The sequence below is a fragment of the Megalobrama amblycephala genome, linkage group LG14 (genome assembly GCF_018812025.1).
Source record: "Megalobrama amblycephala isolate DHTTF-2021 linkage group LG14, ASM1881202v1, whole genome shotgun sequence".
Lineage (NCBI taxonomy): Eukaryota > Metazoa > Chordata > Actinopteri > Cypriniformes > Xenocyprididae > Megalobrama > Megalobrama amblycephala.
The window spans coordinates 9318049-9337394 of record NC_063057.1 but is presented as its reverse complement, the minus strand read 5'-3'; the positions used below and the strand labels follow the sequence as shown (position 1 = coordinate 9337394).

The 19346-nt window shown below is 35.6% G+C and overlaps 2 protein-coding genes across 2 annotated transcripts in view; both read right to left on the bottom strand.

Moving 5' to 3' along the window:
* Nucleotides 1-19346, bottom strand: part of LOC125245591 (deleted in malignant brain tumors 1 protein-like) — a 44199-nt gene that overhangs the window by 1667 nt on the left and 23186 nt on the right. The window contains exons 26-34 of the mRNA XM_048156254.1: nucleotides 18125-18439; nucleotides 17806-18012; nucleotides 17624-17707; nucleotides 16832-16891; nucleotides 16625-16675; nucleotides 16406-16483; nucleotides 16227-16289; nucleotides 16042-16104; nucleotides 587-664 (exon numbers count right to left, since the gene is read on the bottom strand). Coding sequence (XP_048012211.1) covers nucleotides 587-664; nucleotides 16042-16104; nucleotides 16227-16289; nucleotides 16406-16483; nucleotides 16625-16675; nucleotides 16832-16891; nucleotides 17624-17707; nucleotides 17806-18012; nucleotides 18125-18439 — 999 coding nt within the window. The remainder of the gene's footprint in view (nucleotides 1-586; nucleotides 665-16041; nucleotides 16105-16226; nucleotides 16290-16405; nucleotides 16484-16624; nucleotides 16676-16831; nucleotides 16892-17623; nucleotides 17708-17805; nucleotides 18013-18124; nucleotides 18440-19346) is intronic.
* Nucleotides 1342-7631, bottom strand: LOC125245426 (scavenger receptor cysteine-rich type 1 protein M130-like). Its single transcript, XM_048156011.1, has 12 exons — nucleotides 7053-7631; nucleotides 6342-6662; nucleotides 5776-6087; nucleotides 5349-5663; nucleotides 4923-5246; nucleotides 4529-4846; nucleotides 2819-3121; nucleotides 2566-2637; nucleotides 2056-2370; nucleotides 1754-1951; nucleotides 1451-1655; nucleotides 1342-1361 (listed from the first exon to the last, which is right to left on the bottom strand). The coding sequence occupies exons 1-11, from the start codon at nucleotides 7270-7272 to the stop codon at nucleotides 1561-1563; spliced, it is 2793 nt and encodes a 930-aa protein (XP_048011968.1). The 5' UTR covers nucleotides 7273-7631; the 3' UTR covers nucleotides 1342-1361; nucleotides 1451-1560.

The following is a 19346-nucleotide window of genomic DNA, read 5'->3' as shown; positions in this document are numbered from 1 at the left end:
CAACAAACTGTGATGCATTGATTATTCTGACACCTTTCTATCAGAACCAGCATTAACTTTTTAAGGAAATTGACAGTAGCTCGTCTGTTGGATCGGACCACACAGGCCAGCCTTCGCTCCCCACGTGCATCAATGAGCCTTGGCCGTCCATGACCCTGTCGTTGGTTCACCACTGTTCCTTCCTTGGACCACTTTTGATAGATACTGACCACTGCAGACCGGGAACACCCCACAAGAGCTGCAGTTTTGGAGATGCTCTGACCCAGTCATCTAGCCATCATAATTTGGCTCTTGTCAAACTCACTCAAATCCTTACGCTTCCCCATTTTTCCTGCTTCTAAACACATCAACTTTGAGGACAAACTGTTCACTTGCTGCCTAATAGATCTCACCCTCTAACAGGTGCCGTGATGAAGAGATAATCAGTGTTTTTCACTTCACCTGTCAGTGCTCATAATGTTATGCCTGATCAGTGTGATTGATATATATATATATATATATATATATATATATATATTTACACACACTTGTACACACAAATTTCATATAGCTTAAATATTTTTCCCTATAACAGAAAGACAGACACCTGTCTCATGATCTGGTTTCAGTCCATCAGTGATGACATCATCATAGTATCCCGGTGTGATTTCCTTCATCATCTCTTCTGCATCAAAACATGTTTATATTTTGAGTGTTTTTAATATTTGGGAAATAAAATAAATGTAAATTATATTGTTGCAGGTCTTTAGATCATTCAGCTTTTTTAATCATCTGGTAATGAATGAATCATGTGATCAATTACTGACCTTTCATGCCACTGGTGACATCATCATAATATGCAGTCTTGAACTCTTTTTCTAATAAGATTTAATACTAATTAGTATTGTGAACAACTGAATTATTGGCACATATTTCATTAATCAAATCAATTGCAAATGCAAATCAATTTTTTGTAAATCAAATTATTTATTTTAGGTGTTGTTTTGAATATTCTTCAGCTCTCTAACCTGAGAGAAGCTCATCAGCATCTTCATACCCAGAATGCAGTTCTTCAGAGATGAGACTCCCTGTTAAAGGAGCAGAACAGTCAGAAACATGTTCATCATTACAAACAGACTGAATCCTCATTTCCTTTGGATCATAAAGCATTTTGTTACTGAAAACACAACACAAATATTAATAACTTACATTTTAAAAGCATTAGAGGCAGAAATCTCATGTTTTAGAGGCCTATTAGTAAACACACATGTATCCTCACATGAACCCATTCCTCACTGCCTTCCAGAAATATACACAGGAAGAGACAAACACACACACACACGCACACACACACACACACACACACACACACACACCTGCACCTACATGTACAAACATAAGAACCTCCTTATTACTCCTAAAAATACACACAGGAAGAGACACTCACTGACAAACACACACACACACACACCTGCAGCTCTGTGGTTTTCTGCAGGAGGTTTAACAGGACTAATAATAGATGAACATCAAGTGTCTGACAGACTCTCTTATTAATTCATCATATTAAATAAGATTCACGGCTCATGTCTCACCCCTCTGAGTGAAGTGATTGTGTCTGTGATGAATCTCCTCATAAACGGCCTCAGTCGTGCTCCTGTGTCTCCTCTTAGAGAGAGCTGTGAGTGTAGAGAGACAAACCTGCTGTCAGTTCACAACACATGACTGATCACACACTGAATAAGACACAATATGACAGTCTCTGGATCTCTCCTACCTCTCCTCATCACTCTGTTCTGCTGAATCAGTATAAGCAGTGGCACTAAGAGCAGTAAGAGCACAACTCCCAGTACAATCACAAGCACAGAGAGAGACGGAGGAGTTTGTGGACGAGAGACTGATGTTGAGCTCACTGTCTGAGAAACTGGAGGAGGAGAAGATGTTGTTGTGGCAGGAGTAGTGGACACTGACAAATCTGACAAAACAGACACAGACACATTAAATTCATGCAAATACACAAAGATTATTAGCACTAAGATGTTGTAAAAATGACTAAAATTGCTCAGTGTTTTCTGTGACCTGCACAGGTGAGTCCAGCGTGATCTTTGTTGGAGCAGTCAGTGTGGTTCTTCAGGGAGAGAGGACAGTCCCACAGGTGAATCTCATTCCCTCTGCACTCGACTTTGTTCAGCCACACAACATCTTCACCAGCACCAAAGGTTGAATTCCCATCAGCCCTCAGTGCTGCTCCACAACCCAGCTGTCTGCAGACCACCTGAGCATCGCTGATGTCCCACAGATCATCACAGACTGAGCCCCACACAGCGTTATGAAACACCTCCAGCCTCCCAGAGCACCGGCCCTCCCCTCCACTCAGTCTGAGAGGAACATGATCTAAATCACACACATCAACATCACTGACCAGCTTCAACACTGCATTTACAAAAACACACACTAAAACTGAAGACAGTTCTAAAAATCTGTAAATGATTTTAAATGAAAAACATGCAGTTCATAGAAAAAAAACTATTAGGTAAATGTAAGCTTACAATAACTAACATTTAACAAATTCATTATTAAGGAACTTACTTGAACACTTTCTCTGATAAGGAGATGTTGAACATGTCAAATGACTCCAAGGAGACTCATCACTCTCCTCCACTGAAATTAAAACATTATACAATTAAGAAAACTGAACAAAATAAACATATCCTCTATGTGAAAACATAATTTTAGACACTTCCCATCTGCTCAGAAACATTAGTTTACTTACCACATGAACATGGCATTGAAGGAAATATGACTACTGAGACCATATTAAATTATTCAAATATCATCTCACCCAAGCAGGTGATTTTGGCCACTTCATCTTCACCACAGTCATTCTGTCCCCAGTGTGAAGATGGACACTGCCATAGATTTGAATCATGTGGTCGACATTTCACTTTATCCAGCCAGTTAGGAGCTGATTCCAGTCTTGTTGTAGAATCAGACAAAACACCAGATCTTCCACAGTTCAGCTCTTGACAGATCAGACTTGCTGTGTCTCTTTCCATCTGGTTCCAGCACACATTACCCCAGGATCCATTGTAGAAAACCTCCAAATTCCCTTCACAGCCCTCAGTTAACATGATCTCTTTAAACTCTAGATGGGAATTTAAAAAAAAAAAAAAATAATAATAATAATAATACCAAAATTGAAAAATCAGGACATTATGAACATGTGAAACGTGTTATTTTTTAAAACCTTTATATTAATTTCAATTTTGGAAAAACAAAAAACAAAATTAGAAATTAAACATTTTAATCTAATTAATTACATACTCTGTGATTAATTAATCTAAATTAATCGCATACATAATTTTTGCTGTGAAAGTATTAAATATTTCAATTCAAATGAATCAATGCAGGGTTTTTCCCTGGTCAAAAATGGTCTTCGGTGGTAACAGACATGGTCATCCACACAAACAGTAAAAAGTGCCCTACCCACGTGATCTACCAGCCCGATACTGACAATAAAGTACCCGTCACTCTCACTTTAATTCTTTCTTGCCCTCTTTGCAAAAAAAAAAATAAATAAATGAAAAAAAAAAAAGATTTTATAGCTTTGTAAGAGAAGATGCTTTTTTGCTAAACCTGAAAAGTATTAAAAAGTAGCATTTAGAAGTTATATTAACTAATAATATAATTTTCTACCATATACAATTGAATGCACCTAGCTAACAACAACTTGCTTTGTTCTGGTTTCACCTCACTCCAGTCTAAACTAACTGATTTTATAGGTAGGCCTAATTTACTACACATTGTCATTTAAATAACCTGAAAATACTGTGGATTATTAAGGCTAATTTTACTAACCACTCTTGCTAAATGGAGTAAGCACACTTATGTTCTCACTTCAGAGTTGTTTGAGTAAATGATTCATTATAGACCGTGTGGAAGAATCAGTTGTTGTCATGATTCATTAAAATGAATCTGTTCAAATGAGTCATTAGGTCGCGAATTGGACATTAGTGGACGTTGACGCGTTGCGTGCGAATCGCGACTTAGGATATCGCAAAAAAATTGTCAACACAGAAAACACTTCACCACTGGATAGGATTTTCTTTTTGTTTACTGAAAGTGTGATTTATGTCAGCTGCACGTGCAGGGCGCCTGTTAGAGAAGATGAGATGATGTTCTTTTGAGCACTATTCACACCCAGCGGTTTTTCAGAAAAAACATTCTCCGAATGCGCCTTGTTGTGAAACATGGATTCGGTCTTACGAACTTTTAGCATTGTGTCAGCTGATTTAGATTATTATGTGTGAGGTAGAGAGAGTGCAAAGACGGTGCTTACTTTGAAGACAGAGAGAGCTCGCGCGCACGAGAACGGCTCCAGGTTCAAAGGTCAATACAGAATAGATTAATCTGCGTTAATTTTTTTAACGCGTTAATTTCGATGAATTAATCTGAGAAAAAATAACGCGTTAAAAAAATTAACTAATTAATTAATTATTTTGACAGCCCTAATATATATATTAGATACACACACACACAATAGCATGTTTACCTGAACACACAACTCCGACATCCTCCTTGTGTTGACAGTCATGTTCTCCCCAGCCTGGAGAAGAGCAGCTCCACAGGGACGTCTCATTCCCCTCACACTCCACCTCATCCAGCCATATGGGTCCAGAACCAGGACCAAACCAGGCTGGTACCTGCTGGTTACTGAGGGCCACTCCACACTGCAGCTGTCTGCACACCACATGGGCATCTTTAATATCCCAGGAGTCATCACACACTGTCCCCCATGAGCCGCTGTGAAAAACCTCCAGCCTCCCTGCACAGTCTCCCCCAGAACCCACCAACCTGATGGACCCGCGACCTGATATTCAGAGAAAGAGAAACACATTAGTGATCACTAACAACTGAAGAATCTGCCCAGATGTTGCTCTTCTCACCAAGGCAGGTGATTGACAGCTGTTGTGTGGAGCTGCAGTTAAGAGTTTGTGGAGAGCTGCAGTTCCCCAGATGAGCTTCACTCCCAGAGCACTGGAAGCCCGTCACACACTCATGACTGTGTTCAGGACTGGATGAAGAGGAGCCGGAGAAGCTCAGCACAGAGCCACAGCCCAGCTGTCTGCAGACCACAGAGGATTCAGTGAGACTCCAGGAGTCCAGCAGAACTCTCCTCCAGACCTGATGGATGGAAACTTCCACCTCCCCCTCACACTGTCTCTCTCCAGACAACCGTACCAGACCATCATGAACAGCCAGAGAGGAATCTGTGTGAAAGATATTGCAAGGTAAATTATGTAGGCAATTAAAAAGATTAGATAAAATATATAGGTAATTAATAAGAGTAAATTTCAATAAAACCCCCTCACTAGAGCAGATGACTCCAACATCTCGTCTATGGGAACATTCAGCTCGACTCCATGAAGAGATGGAACATTCTGAGAGTTTTGTTTCATTCCCGTCACAATCAAACACATCAGCCCAGATTTCACCACTTCCCTCTCCAAACCAGTCTGATCCCAGAACAGACACAGCAATCCCACAATTCAGCTGTCTACAGAGGACACTGGCAGCTCTCATATCCCAGCATGCATCACACACTGTGCCCCATTTACTGAAGTACTGAAGCTCAACTCGACCAGAACAGATGTCAGGACCATTGACCAGTCTGAGATCAGTGTAACCTGGACAAAGAGCAAAGAGTTTAGCATAAAACATAAAAAATGAATGTTTAAAAAAAAAATAATAATCTTGTTTGTGATTATCTCAAAATGTTGAAAACTCTTGCTCCATTACCAGAACATAACAATCCAATGCCATTCTCATGGGTACAGTTGTTTTTGAGAGGTGATGTTGAACAGAAAGATATATAAGATTCATCTCCTCTGCACTGAAGCTCTTGTGTCCACATCTGAGCATCTCCTTTTCCAAAAGCATCTTCTCCCAGCACCTGTACAGGAGCCCCACAGTCCAGCTCTCTACACACAACCTCTGCATCCTGCTGGTCAAAGGCAGCAGCACACACTGTGTACAGTGTTTTTCCATGAACCACCTCTAATCTCCCAGAGCACAAGTGAGATCCATTAACAAGCCTAGAATGCTTATGATCTGTATAGTATTACATAAAACAGTATAAAAGAGACAAAAAGTGGTTATTTAGAGTGGCAAGCTAAAAAGTATTTCAAGCAAGTTACTTTTCAGTTACTAAAACCTGGGAATGCAATCTTTGTGTCTACATCACATAAATAGAAATCAATGTAACAATAACAAAAATGTGTGATGTGCTACTTTCATTTAGATAAACATAAATTCTATTAATTTATTTTTCTAACAAAACAATTGACCAGTTTGAATAGGCTCACCTGAGCATCTGACTCCAGCATCTTCACCATGACCACAGTCATGTTTACCCCATCCATCTGATTTACAGTTCTTCAGTGTTGACTCTGATCCTCTACAGGCCACAGACTCCATCCAGATTTGTCCTGATCCTGCTCCAAAATGAGCCTTATTATCACCAAGAGCCTCTAGAGCATCCCCACAGTCCAGCTCTCTACACACCACTTTAGCGTCATTCATATCCCAGCCATCATCACACACTGTTCCCCACTGACCATCATGATGAACCTCCACTCTACCAGCACAGGGACTGTTGCCACCAACCAACCTCACATTCTTGAAATCTGTACATGAAAGAGAGACGAAGAGAGATTTAACCAGTAGCAGTAGAACAACCTACTATCAATTGTTAAATATTGCAAAGTCAAGAAACATTCATATTATGCAGAGAACATCGTAAACACAAATATAAATATTCTATTCTAGACAACTAAAGCTGGAGAATAAACTGAGCACTCTGATTCTGATCTTGTCCTCATTACACTGCTTGATTGTAAATGCTTTTAGAATAACATATTACTGATAATTAATAGTTTAGTGTCTCAAAATCTCAATTTCTATTGTGTATGTATATTACACAGGCCTCTATTCAGTTTCTAGTGGTCTAATGCCATCATAGATAAACTGCTTATTTAAACAAGCATAATTTCACATCTTTACAGTCTTGTACTTACCAGATGTTGTTAGAGTGACTATAGAGGAGAGTAAAACGAGTGTCAGACATCCCTCCATCTTCTTCTGCTCGTCACACTGTTTGTTTGACTCTGTTTCTCCTTCTGCTCCCTCAAACACACTGAAGAAACTGGCTCCTGTCAGTCCCCTAAAGAGAGAGAGACTCTCACAGCTGCCAATGACACTCACTGTTACCTTATTAGACACAACAGAGGAAATCATCAAACACAATCAGTGACAAATCAGAAAGCAGCATTTTTATTTTCTCCATATATATCAATAAAGTGTGAGCGCTGATGAGCGGGACTCCTCCTCCAGCGTGAAGAGACACTTCACTGAGGACAGACTCGTGTCAGTCATATGTCAGCGTGGAGATAAAGTCACACTAAACTTAAAGAGATTGAGAGAGAAACACTGCAGGTTATATTCAGCATCAAAGCCTGGATCTGCACACACAACATACAACACTGATGACTGACTGATCACTTACTGACACTTGATTTCACACACAAAAATACTTGATCTTTGCTTTAAATATAGAAATTATAATAAACTGAACATTTTAAAGTTATTTTTGGCACAAATATGTATAATATTTGGTGTAATTTACTTAGTCATGATATTCAAACCAAGAGCACAGTTAACAGTATATTAATAAATTATGAAATGAACTGGACTGGTTGTGTACAACAAACACACAAGTTTCAGACCACATTAATAAATAAACATTGGTTACTGTTCCACATATATTAATCTGGCATTATTTCAGACATTTGTAGTTGTAATGTTTTTAATATTGCAATACGCAATTCATCCAGCAGATAGCAGCAAAATATTTATTTAAAGAGAAGCAGAAAAGAGTCTTGTTCATGATGGAGCTTCTCATACATTTTCATGAGCAGAAAATATAATTTTCTTTGTTTACAGATACTTTGTTTACAATTGTAATTTATTTAACATTTAGCTCACTTCACAGCACATTCATTTTACTCTTCATCTGCTGTTATAAGATAAGGCTATTGTACAACCCCAAATCAAGAAAAGTTGATTTCACAATAAAATCAAGAATCTGTAATTTGTTAATTCTCTTGAACATTTATTTAACTGACAAAAGTAAAAATAAAATAAATGTTTTCACTGGCCAAATTAATTGTATTTTGTAAATAGATGCTGCAACACACTCCAAAAAACAAATTCATAGTGAAAAGATTACAGAATATCTGAGATAAATGGTTTTGAAACAGTCCACAATAAGCAGGTGAATTGGTAATAGGTGAGGATATTGTGGTTGGGTATAAAAGGAACATCCACCAAAGACTCGGTTTTGAAAGCAAAGATGGGTCTCTACTTTTGCCAAATTTCATGACAGAATTGTCAAACAATTCGAAAATATTGCAAAGTATTTAGGTCTTTCACCATCTTTCATACATAATATTGAGAAAAGTTTCAGGGAATCAAGAGAAATCTTAGTCCGTGTAGGGCAAGGCAGGAAACTTCTGTTGAATGTGCATGACCTTTGACCCCTCAGATGGCATTAGATTAGAAGCCATCATGCTGCTGTGTTAAATGTAGCCACATGGACTCACGACTACTTTAGAAAACTGTTTTCACTTAACACCGTCTGTGAAGTCTTGAATCTCTTTTACACGAGGAGAAAGCTATACATCTGTTCAATGCAGAGATGGCGGTGAGTTCTCTGGGCCCGAGTTCATCTCAGATGATCTAAAAGACAGTGGATATGTTTGCTGTGATCAGATGAGTTTATGTTTCAAACGGACATCGAGTTCCCAAAAGACAAAAGACCCATCCAGACTTTCATCAGCGACAGGTGCAAAATCAAACATCTGTCATGGTATGAAGGAGCATCAGTGCAAACGGCATGAGTGACTTCAGATGTGTGCAGGAATCATTGACATGGAGGAGTATATTGGGATTGTACAGAGACATAAACTGCCATCAAGATCACATGTTTCCTGGGAAGCAAGACAACACCAGGCCTCATTCTGATGTGTTTGACTGACTGCAGTCCAGATCTGTCTCTTATTGAATATATATGGCCATCATGAAAAGGAAAATCAGACAATGACGATCACAGACTGTTGAGCAGATGTCTGTATCAGGTGAGATTGGGTAAAAAAAAATCCACTTGTAAAATTGCAACAATTAATATCCTCAATTCCCAAATGATTAAAAAGTGTAATTAAAAGGAAAGGTGATGTGACACAGTGGTAAACATGATCCAACTTTTTCGGAGTTGCAGTCATCAAAAACTAAATTTGTTCATATTTACAAAATACAATCAAGCTCAGTGAAAACAATGAAAATATTTTCTTTGTACTTTTGTCAGTTAAAGTTTCAAGAGAATTAAATCAGATTCTTGATTTTATTGCATTTTACAAAATGTTTCAAATTTTCTTGATTTGAGGTTGTAGTGACAGAATTATATAAATACACTGTAGCAGTGAGAGAGATTGTATTTTCAGCAGGTTCTTATAATAATCTAAAGGTAAATGTTTATTACAAATCAAAAGAAACTGTCAAATGCAGACATAAAAGAAAGGGGTATTATAAAACGTCTTGGATTTTTTAAAATGGGAAAAATAAAACAGTTTTAAATGTTTATATCTCCCCCTGAAACAATAGAACATTAAATCATACGTTCAATGAGCTGGTCACTGATTTTAAAGAAAAGAAAATTCTAAGAGGAACATCTATTTATCGAACTCCATTTATCGCTCCCGCTCTCTGTTTCGTCTGATCTTTTCCCGAGATTACCACTACAATACATTTTAGTTGAGGACCGCACTACAGTGACACGAGCAAATGATCCAACACGATCACATGAAAATGCGTATAAATAGTACGAGTGTGTAATCTCGTAGAATATATACGCCAAAATGAGTTTAGGCATGCTTATGGTACGCAGTTTTTCGCGTGCATATGATACGCACTTTATGCACTTTTTTATGTTATTGGAATACTTCTTTCATGAAGTGGACAATTTTAAGATTGTGGTCCATTTTTGCTGCCATGTCTTACTGCGGTCACGCCATCTGCGCTTCGGAGAAACGCGGTCACGCCATCTATGCTTTAAAATGTATTGCGCGTCTACATGAGGTTGCGTGGTAGGTGTTTCGTGTCGGTAAAAATATTTTTAAAATTCATTAAAAAAATAAATAAAATCAAACTGTTTACTGCAAACTTCACATGATTCTTGTTATACATGTTCCCAAGAACCACTGTGGTGATTTTCATGTTCTTTTACTGTTTTATTATTTAATAATTACATGCCAAAGTTATGACAAATATGGTTTACGTTGCTATACAGACACATTTAAAAAATTCATAAAAATATGAATTCAATTTGTTTTCTGCAAACTCCACCTGATTCTTGTTCTACATCTCCCCAAGAACCACTATGGTGATTTTCATGTTCTTTTACTGTTTTATTATTTAATAATTACATGCCAAATTTATGACAAATATGGTTTACGTTGCTATACAGACACATTTAAAAAATTAATAAAAATGTGAAATAAATTTGTTTTCTGCAAACTCCACCTGATTCTTGTTCTACATCTCCCCAAGAACCACTGTTGTGATTTTCATGTTCTTACAAAGGAGATTTAAAGGCTCAGTGATCTTCTGCGCTGCTGTTCTCTAATGTTTTAAAGTTACTACTGAGGTAGTTTTGACACTGTGAAATATTTTATTACATTATTATTGTTTTATAAAAACATTATTTGTTGTATTTTGGCACTCCTGTAATCCAGTGTTGGCACTGGTAAATCTTTATTCAGCAACGTTTACACTTTACAGAAAGTAATTTTTATATCAGATTGCATAGGCTTAGTTTCATTTTACTGTACAGTACTGGAGCAGTACAGGGATTTTTATTTTCTGTGAAATTGCAGAGGTTTACTTTTAATTTTATATCAAGTTACGCATCGTAAAGTTTCATTTTTTTCTCCCTTGAAATAAATATGTTCATGTATCCTTTAAATCTCCTTTGTAAAGCTTTACGGGGCATAAATAGTTCTCACTTTAGATGAGCTCACAAAAATAGTTAACTGAACACTTCTAAATGTTTAATAACGACCTGAATTAATCATGAATTACAGTTAGAAAATATGTGTTAATAAAGAATTTATTAACACACTGAGTAACTATTACTATATATGCATAAATGTAAGATGCATAAATGTAAATGTAAGATGCATAAATGTACATTTAAATTGTTTATTAATCATTACACTTTATAAATGATCTTATGAATCACTGACAATTCCTAAATAACTGGTTTGTGTATAATGTAATACTTCAGAAGTGATAAATTGATCATTCATAAAGTATGAAAATACAATTATTAAACTCATTATAGATATGATTATAAATCAAGAACAAAGCATTTATAGGTGTATTTGAAAAAAAAAACTGCTTACTAATGTTCATTAATGCTTTATAAATTATGAATTAACTATTTACTAACTCTTAATGCTTCATAGTGTGAGTTATTCTAAAGTGTTACCATATATATATATATATATATATATATATATATATATATATATATATATATATATAATTCCTCTATACATTTTTGGGGTGACAGTACAATATGTTTTGTTGACTTGAAAGGGGTCATAATGAAATATCTTTTCCATACAGATGTCAGAGATCATGTCTGTATGGCGAGGTAGTACTATACAATGAAAAAGTTAAACAACATGAAAATCACAACAGTGGTTCTTGGGGAGATGTAGAACAAGAATCATGTGAAGTTTGCAGAAAACAAATTGATTTCATATTTTTATGAAGTTTTAAAATGTGTCTGTATAGCAACATAAACCATATATGTCATAACTTTGGCATGTAATTATTAAATAATAAAACAGTAAAAGAACATGAAAATCACAACAGTGGTTCTTGGGGAGATGTAGAACAAGAATCATGTGAAGTTTGCAGAAAACAAATTGATTTCATATTTTTATGAATTTTTAAAATGTGTCTGTATAGCAACGTAAACCATATTTGTCAGAACTTTGGCATGTAATTATTAAATAATAAAACAGTAAAAGAACATGAAAATCACCACAGTGGTTCTTGGGGAGATGTAGAACAAGAATCAGATGGAGTTTGCAGAAAACAAATTGATTTCATATTTTTATGAAGTTTTAAAATGTGTCTGTATAGCAACATAAACCATATATGTCAGAACTTTGGCATGTAATTATTAAATAATAAAACAGTAAAAGAACATGAAAATCACAACAGTGGTTCTTGGGGAGATGTAGAACAAGAATCATGTGAAGTTTGCAGAAAACAAATTGATTTCATATTTTTATGAAGTTTTAAAATGTGTCTGTATAGCAACATAAACCATATATGTCATAACTTTGGCATGTAATTATTAAATAATAAAACAGTAAAAGAACATGAAAATCACAACAGTGGTTCTTGGGGAGATGTAGAACAAGAATCATGTGAAGTTTGCAGAAAACAAATTGATTTCATATTTTTATGAATTTTTAAAATGTGTCTGTATAGCAACATAAACCATATATGTCAGAACTTTGGCATGTAATTATTAAATAATAAAACAGTAAAAGAACATGAAAATCACAACAGTGGTTCTTGGGGAGATGTAGAACAAGAATCAGATGGAGTTTGCAGAAAACAAATTGATTTCATATTTTTATGAAGTTTTAAAATGTGTCTGTATAGCAACATAAACCATATATGTCATAACTTTGGCATGTAATTATTAAATAAAAACAGTAAAAGAACATGAAAATCACAACAGTGGTTCTTGGGGAGATGTAGAACAAGAATCATGTGAAGTTTGCAGAAAACAAATTGATTTCATATTTTTATGAATTTTTAAAATGTGTCTGTATAGCAACGTAAACCATATTTGTCAGAACTTTGGCATGTAATTATTAAATAATAAAACAGTAAAAGAACATGAAAATCACCACAGTGGTTCTTGGGGAGATGTAGAACAAGAATCAGGTGAAGTTTGCAGAAAACAAATTGATTTCATATTTTTATGAATTTTTAAAATGTGTCTGTATAGCAACGTAAACCATATTTGTCATAACTTTGGCATGTAATTATTAAATAATAAAACAGTAAAAGAACATGAACATCACCACAGTGGTTCTTGGGGAGATGTAGAACAAGAATCAGGTGGAATTTGCAGAAAACAAATTGATTTCATATTTTTAATGAATTTTTAAAATGTGTCTGTATAGCAACGTAAACCATATTTGTCATAACTTTGGCATGTAATTATTAAATAATAAAACAGTAAAAGAACATGAACATCACCACAGTGGTTCTTGGGGAGATGTAGAACAAGAATCAGGTGGAATTTGCAGAAAACAAATTGATTTCATATTTTTTATGAATTTTTAAAATGTGTCTGTATAGCAACGTAAACCATATTTGTCATAACTTTGGCATGTAATTATTAAATAATAAAACAGTAAAAGAACATGAACATCACCACAGTGGTTCTTGGGGAGATGTAGAACAAGAATCATGTGAAGTTTGCAGAAAACAGTTTGATTTTATTTATTTTTTTAATGAATTTTAAAAATATTTTTACCGACACGAAACACCTACCACGCAACCTCATGTAGATGCGCAATACATTTTAAAGCATAGATGGCGTGACCGCGTTTCTCCGAAGCGCAGATGGCGTGACCGCAGTCATGTCTTTTACTCTAATGGAAAGAAAACTCAACCCTAACCCTAACCCTACACATTTAGATGGTGTTTGTTTTAAGCCTACTACCCTCCATCTGTTTGCATCTGTAGATTTATTCTAAATTAACCAAAACAAGCTAATCTGCATATTTAAACACATCAATAATTTGTTTTCCTGAACTGTTAATGCTTAATGCATTATATATTATAACAAATGCCTGCAGAGGGCACCAAAAGCGTGCTGATTGTTGTTGTTAGACAGCTCAGCACAATCAAATCCACGATCAAAGCCAACCATGATTAAAAATATATTATTAGATAAATAATAATATTCGGCCACTTCTTTGTGATAGAAATGCAACAGCCACTGTAATTTCTTCAACAAGAATATGTGGACATCAAACATGCAAAGACAGAGCGAGGGTTTAAACTTTTATGTATTATCATGTGTAAGCGTAGATTTAAGAATAGCATTATGTAGCTAATGCTGTATTATGATTTTTAAATAGTTTTAATAAACCATGCATCCTTAGAAAACTGTCTAATAATGCGGTTCATGGATGTGCGTCCATGGAATGATCCTCTTCTGGTATTGACAGCCCTACAGATATCTTCACCATGGTTCAAAATGCAATGCATAGCACAGTAAAATAATTGAAATTATAATATAACATGAATTAGTATCAAATCAGGCAGATGCGTTGATGGTGGTCAAACTATTAATGCAGCGTTACATGTATAAATAACCCTCAAATAGCCAAAACTTTCAGGTTTGTGAACATAGGCAAGCCTACCTGAAAGAAATGCACGGGATGCATCCATCTAGGGCTTTTTTCTTTTTCGCTTCTCATCGCCAGACAGCAGTTGCATTTTCGCGGTAATAGTTGTCACAAGTTTTCAGCCAGCAGCAAACTCGAGGTTAGGTGGGGCGGGGCGCGCGAGCGTACGTGCGGGCATGAATGGCGCGTCGCGGAGTGAGGGCATCTGAACTCGATAAAGCCGACCTGATATAGTATTTTTTTATTTGTTTTATTCAGTAAATATATTTGTTTGACAGGGAAGCTGTGCGTAACCAGGAATATATATTAATTTATTTAAAAAAAAAAAAAAAAAAGCACCCTAGAAAAAAGGGCACTTTCTCTCAAGAAAGAAAAAGGGCAGGTGCTCAAGCCCCTTTTTTGTCTATGTGTGCACGTGCCTGTGCCAGATGGAGCAAATGCAAACTATTCCAGTGCAAATAATTCAGTATAAACCACAAAATAAACCTAAAAAACTAAGTACTTAAAGTATTTTACTCATATACTGGACCATCACACAATAAAGATCTGTGTTTAATTTATTTATTTATTATTATTATTATTTTTTTTTTTTTTTTTTTTTGATGACCAAAATATTGCATACAGTTATCTTTGCATACCTTTTTATTGTTATCAAAGACTTTATTAATTTCTTAAATAAAATTTCATTGGGAATTGTTATGCTCTACGGTTATTTTAAATTAATTAATTAGATATTGCTGTCAACTGCCTAAAAATATTTTTTCCACATTTTCTTTTGTCCCCTATCCTCCAAATACTCTTTTAACATTTCATTCATTCATAAAGTTCATAAAAATTAATTAATTGATTAAAAATCATATGCAATGATATCAATATAAAAATAATAGGCCAAATACTAAAGACTGATTTTTTTTTTTTTACCAAATTTTGTAAAGCATTTCATACAAAAAGATTTGAAATAGCATAAAATCATAAGGCATTGATGCATTAGTAGCAACATACGAAACTCCCAGTATCTCCAGTAACTGTAATATGATTTGATGATCAGAGGCAGTGGGTGTGGTCAGTGAGTCATATGGCCCCTCCCTCTTTATTTGACTCCTCCCCCGCATAATCATAGTCTGTTTTTAAAAACAAAAGCAAATATTTTCATAGTTATAAATGTATCAAGATTTAGTTTAAATGAGCAACGTAACAAATAAAAATAGAAATAGGCTATAGAAATGTGACAATAACTGACCCAACAGATTTCTCTCATCTTCATTGCTGTTCTTCACATCATCATACTCCTCCTGATCTCCCTCTGATACACATGTGAAATAAAACCTCACATTGTGATTTTAATACAGCTTGAGTCACTGATGATGTCATTGATCTCTTTCTCCTCATGACTGTCTGAGACCATTAGATTTACTCCTGATGAAGTCATGATGATTCATTAATGGTAGAAACATGTTCAATATTAGTGGATGATGATAAAATACAGTTCTGTGTGACTCACCTGTTACACCTGGAATGTTCTGTCCATTAATGATGACATCATCATAATGCTCCGGTGTGTCCACTACATAAACATGAAGATATAAACAGAACAAATGATACATCATCATATCAGTACTGAGCATCACTTCAGAGATATTATGTTAAACACACACAAACAAAAAATTAATAAAAAAGTAAAAACACCTTGTTTAATATTAAATTTCTGTCCACTCGTCATGTCATCATTATAACTCTCAGGTGTGTCTTCTACAAATTGAACATGAGAAACACATACAAAATATAATGTATATAATTTCAAAATATATTCACAGATTTTATATATTTTAAACATTTCATATCCTATTATAATAACAGAGCGACACCTGTCTCACGATCTGGTTTCAGTCCATCAGTGATGACATCATCATAGTATCCCGGTGTGATTTCCTTCATCATCTCTTCTGCATCAAAACATGTTTATATTCTGAGTGTTTTTAATATTTTGGAAAACAAAATAAATGCAAAATATACTGTTGCATTTCTTGACCATTCAGCTTTTGTAATCATCTGGTAATAAATGAATCATGTGATCAATTACTGACCTTTCAGGCCATTGGTGACATCATTATAATATACAGTCTTGAACTCTTTTTCTAATAAGAGAAAACTTTTAGTATTGTGAACAACTGAATTATTAGTCACATATTTCATTTAGTGGTAAAATGTGTGAATTAATTTCTTTCAGTTTATTTTAATTGATCTGTTAATTTATTTTAGGCATTAATTTGAATATACTTCAGCTCTCTAACCTGAGAGAAGCTCATCAGCATCTTCATACCCAGAATGCAGTTCTTCAGAGATGAGACTCCCTGTTAAAGGAGCAGAACAGTCAGAAACATGTTCATCATTACAAACAGACTGAATCCTCATTTTCTTTCGATCATAAAGCATTTTATTACTGAAAACACAACACAAATATTAATTACTTACATTTCAAAAGCATTAGAGGCAGAAATCTCAAGTTTTAGAGGCCTATTAGTAAACACACATGTATCCTCACATGAACCCATTCCTCACTGCCTTCCAGAAATACACACAGGAAGAGACACACACACACACAAACACAGGTTTGTTTTGCTATCAAAGTGAGGACATTCCATAGGCGTAATGGTTTTTATACACAGAAAATTTTCTGTGTTTTTTACATTTTTAATAAAACATTGTTTAGTATGTTTTAAAGCTATTTTAAATATGAGGACTCCTCATATATAGAAATATCCTCATAAAACATGTTTACGTTGTAATACCATTGTAATACTCATGCCATTATACAAATATGTGTCCTCGTAAATCACAAAAATGCACGCATACACACACACACACACACACCTGCACCTCCTGTACACATATAAACATGAAATGCTCCTTATTACCCTCTAAAAATACAGACAGGAAGAAACATACACACACACACACACACCTGCAGCTCTGTGGTTTTCTGCAGGAGGTTTAACAGGACTAATAATAGATGAACATCAAGTGTCTGACAGACTCTCTTATTAATTCATCATATTAAATAAGATTCACGGCTCATGTCTCACCCCTCTGAGTGAAGTGATTGTGTCTGTGATGAATCTCCTCATAAACGGCCTCAGTCGTGCTCCTGTGTCTCCTCTTAGAGAGAGCTGTGAGTGTAGAGAGACAAACCTGCTGTCAGTTCACAACACATGACTGATCACACACTGAATAAGACACAATATGACAGTCTCTGGATCTCTCCTACCTCTCCTCATCACTCTGTTCTGCTGAATCAGTATAAGCAGTGGCACTAAGAGCAGTAAGAGCACAACTCCCAGTACAATCACAAGCACAGAGAGAGACGGAGGAGTTTGTGAACGAGAGACTGATGTTGAGCTCACTGTCTGAGAAACTGGAGGAGAAGATGATGTTGTTGTGGCAGGAGTAGTGGACACTGACAAATCTGGCAAATCTGTCAAAAAAGACACAAACACATTCAAAATCAAATAAAAGGAAATTATGGTTTAAATACACAAATATTATTAGCACTAAAATGACTAATATTGTTCAGTGTTTCCAGTGACCTGCACAGGTGAGTCCAGCGTGATCTTTGTTGGAGCAGTCAGTGTGGTTCTTCAGGGAGAGAAGACAGTCCCACAGGTGAATCTCATTCCCTCTGCACTCGACTCTGTTCAGCCACACAACATCTTTACCAGCACCAAAGACTGAATTCCCATCAGCCCTCAGTGCTGCTCCACAACCCAGCTGTCTGCAGACCACCTGAGCATCGCTGATGTCCCACAGATCATCACAGACTGAGCCCCACACAGCGTTATGATACACCTCCAGCCTCCCAGAGCACCGGCCCTCCCCTCCACTCAGTCTGAGAGGAACATGATCTAAAATCACACACATCAACATCACTGACCAGCTTCAGGACATTTACAACAAAACATACTGAAACTGAAGCCCTTTCTAGCTGTGATTAATTTTGAGGGTGGAATAAAAATAATTTATTGCACAAATTTTATAGTGCATAAATTTTATTAAATAAAGAAAAATGCAGAAAATATAAGCTCTTGATAAACTTACTTGAACACTGTCTCTGGTAAGGAGATGGTGAGGTAAAACATGTCAGACGACTCTTAGGAGACTCATGATTCTCCTTCTCTGAGATTAAAACATCTCAAAGTTTAAAAACATCACTGAACAGAATATTATAGGCATCAAAAATAATATGTAAAAAAACATGGCCACTTCAAACTATCTTAAATCAGTTAAATATCATCTCACTTGAGCAGGTGATCTTGGCCACTTCATCTTCCTTACAGTCATTCAGTCCCCAGGGTGAAGATGGACACTTCCATATAGTGGAATCATGACTTCGACAATTAAGTTTATCAAGCACATATGCAAAGAATGAGATACATTCAATAATAGATACACTTTTAAATCAATTCATGCAAAGGGTCTTTAAACAGATTTTTAGTAACCTTTCAGTCTTGTTAGAGACAATGTAATGTAATACACAACAATATTGAACAAACAAAAATCTGAATAGAAAAAAAATATGAACCAATGCACAATATGTATATTTATCTACATTTTATTTTATGAGCATCCAGTCAGTAACTACGCTGATTTCAGCCTCAAAGCTGGTGCTAAACTGTATGTTTTCAATTCACTGTACAGAATCAACCCATTTGTTCAGGAATCACTACACTAGTTACACTGTATGCTAATGTAATATATTAGGGAAATATACTGCATTATTTATGCTTTATATTTTATGCTGTAGATTTATTA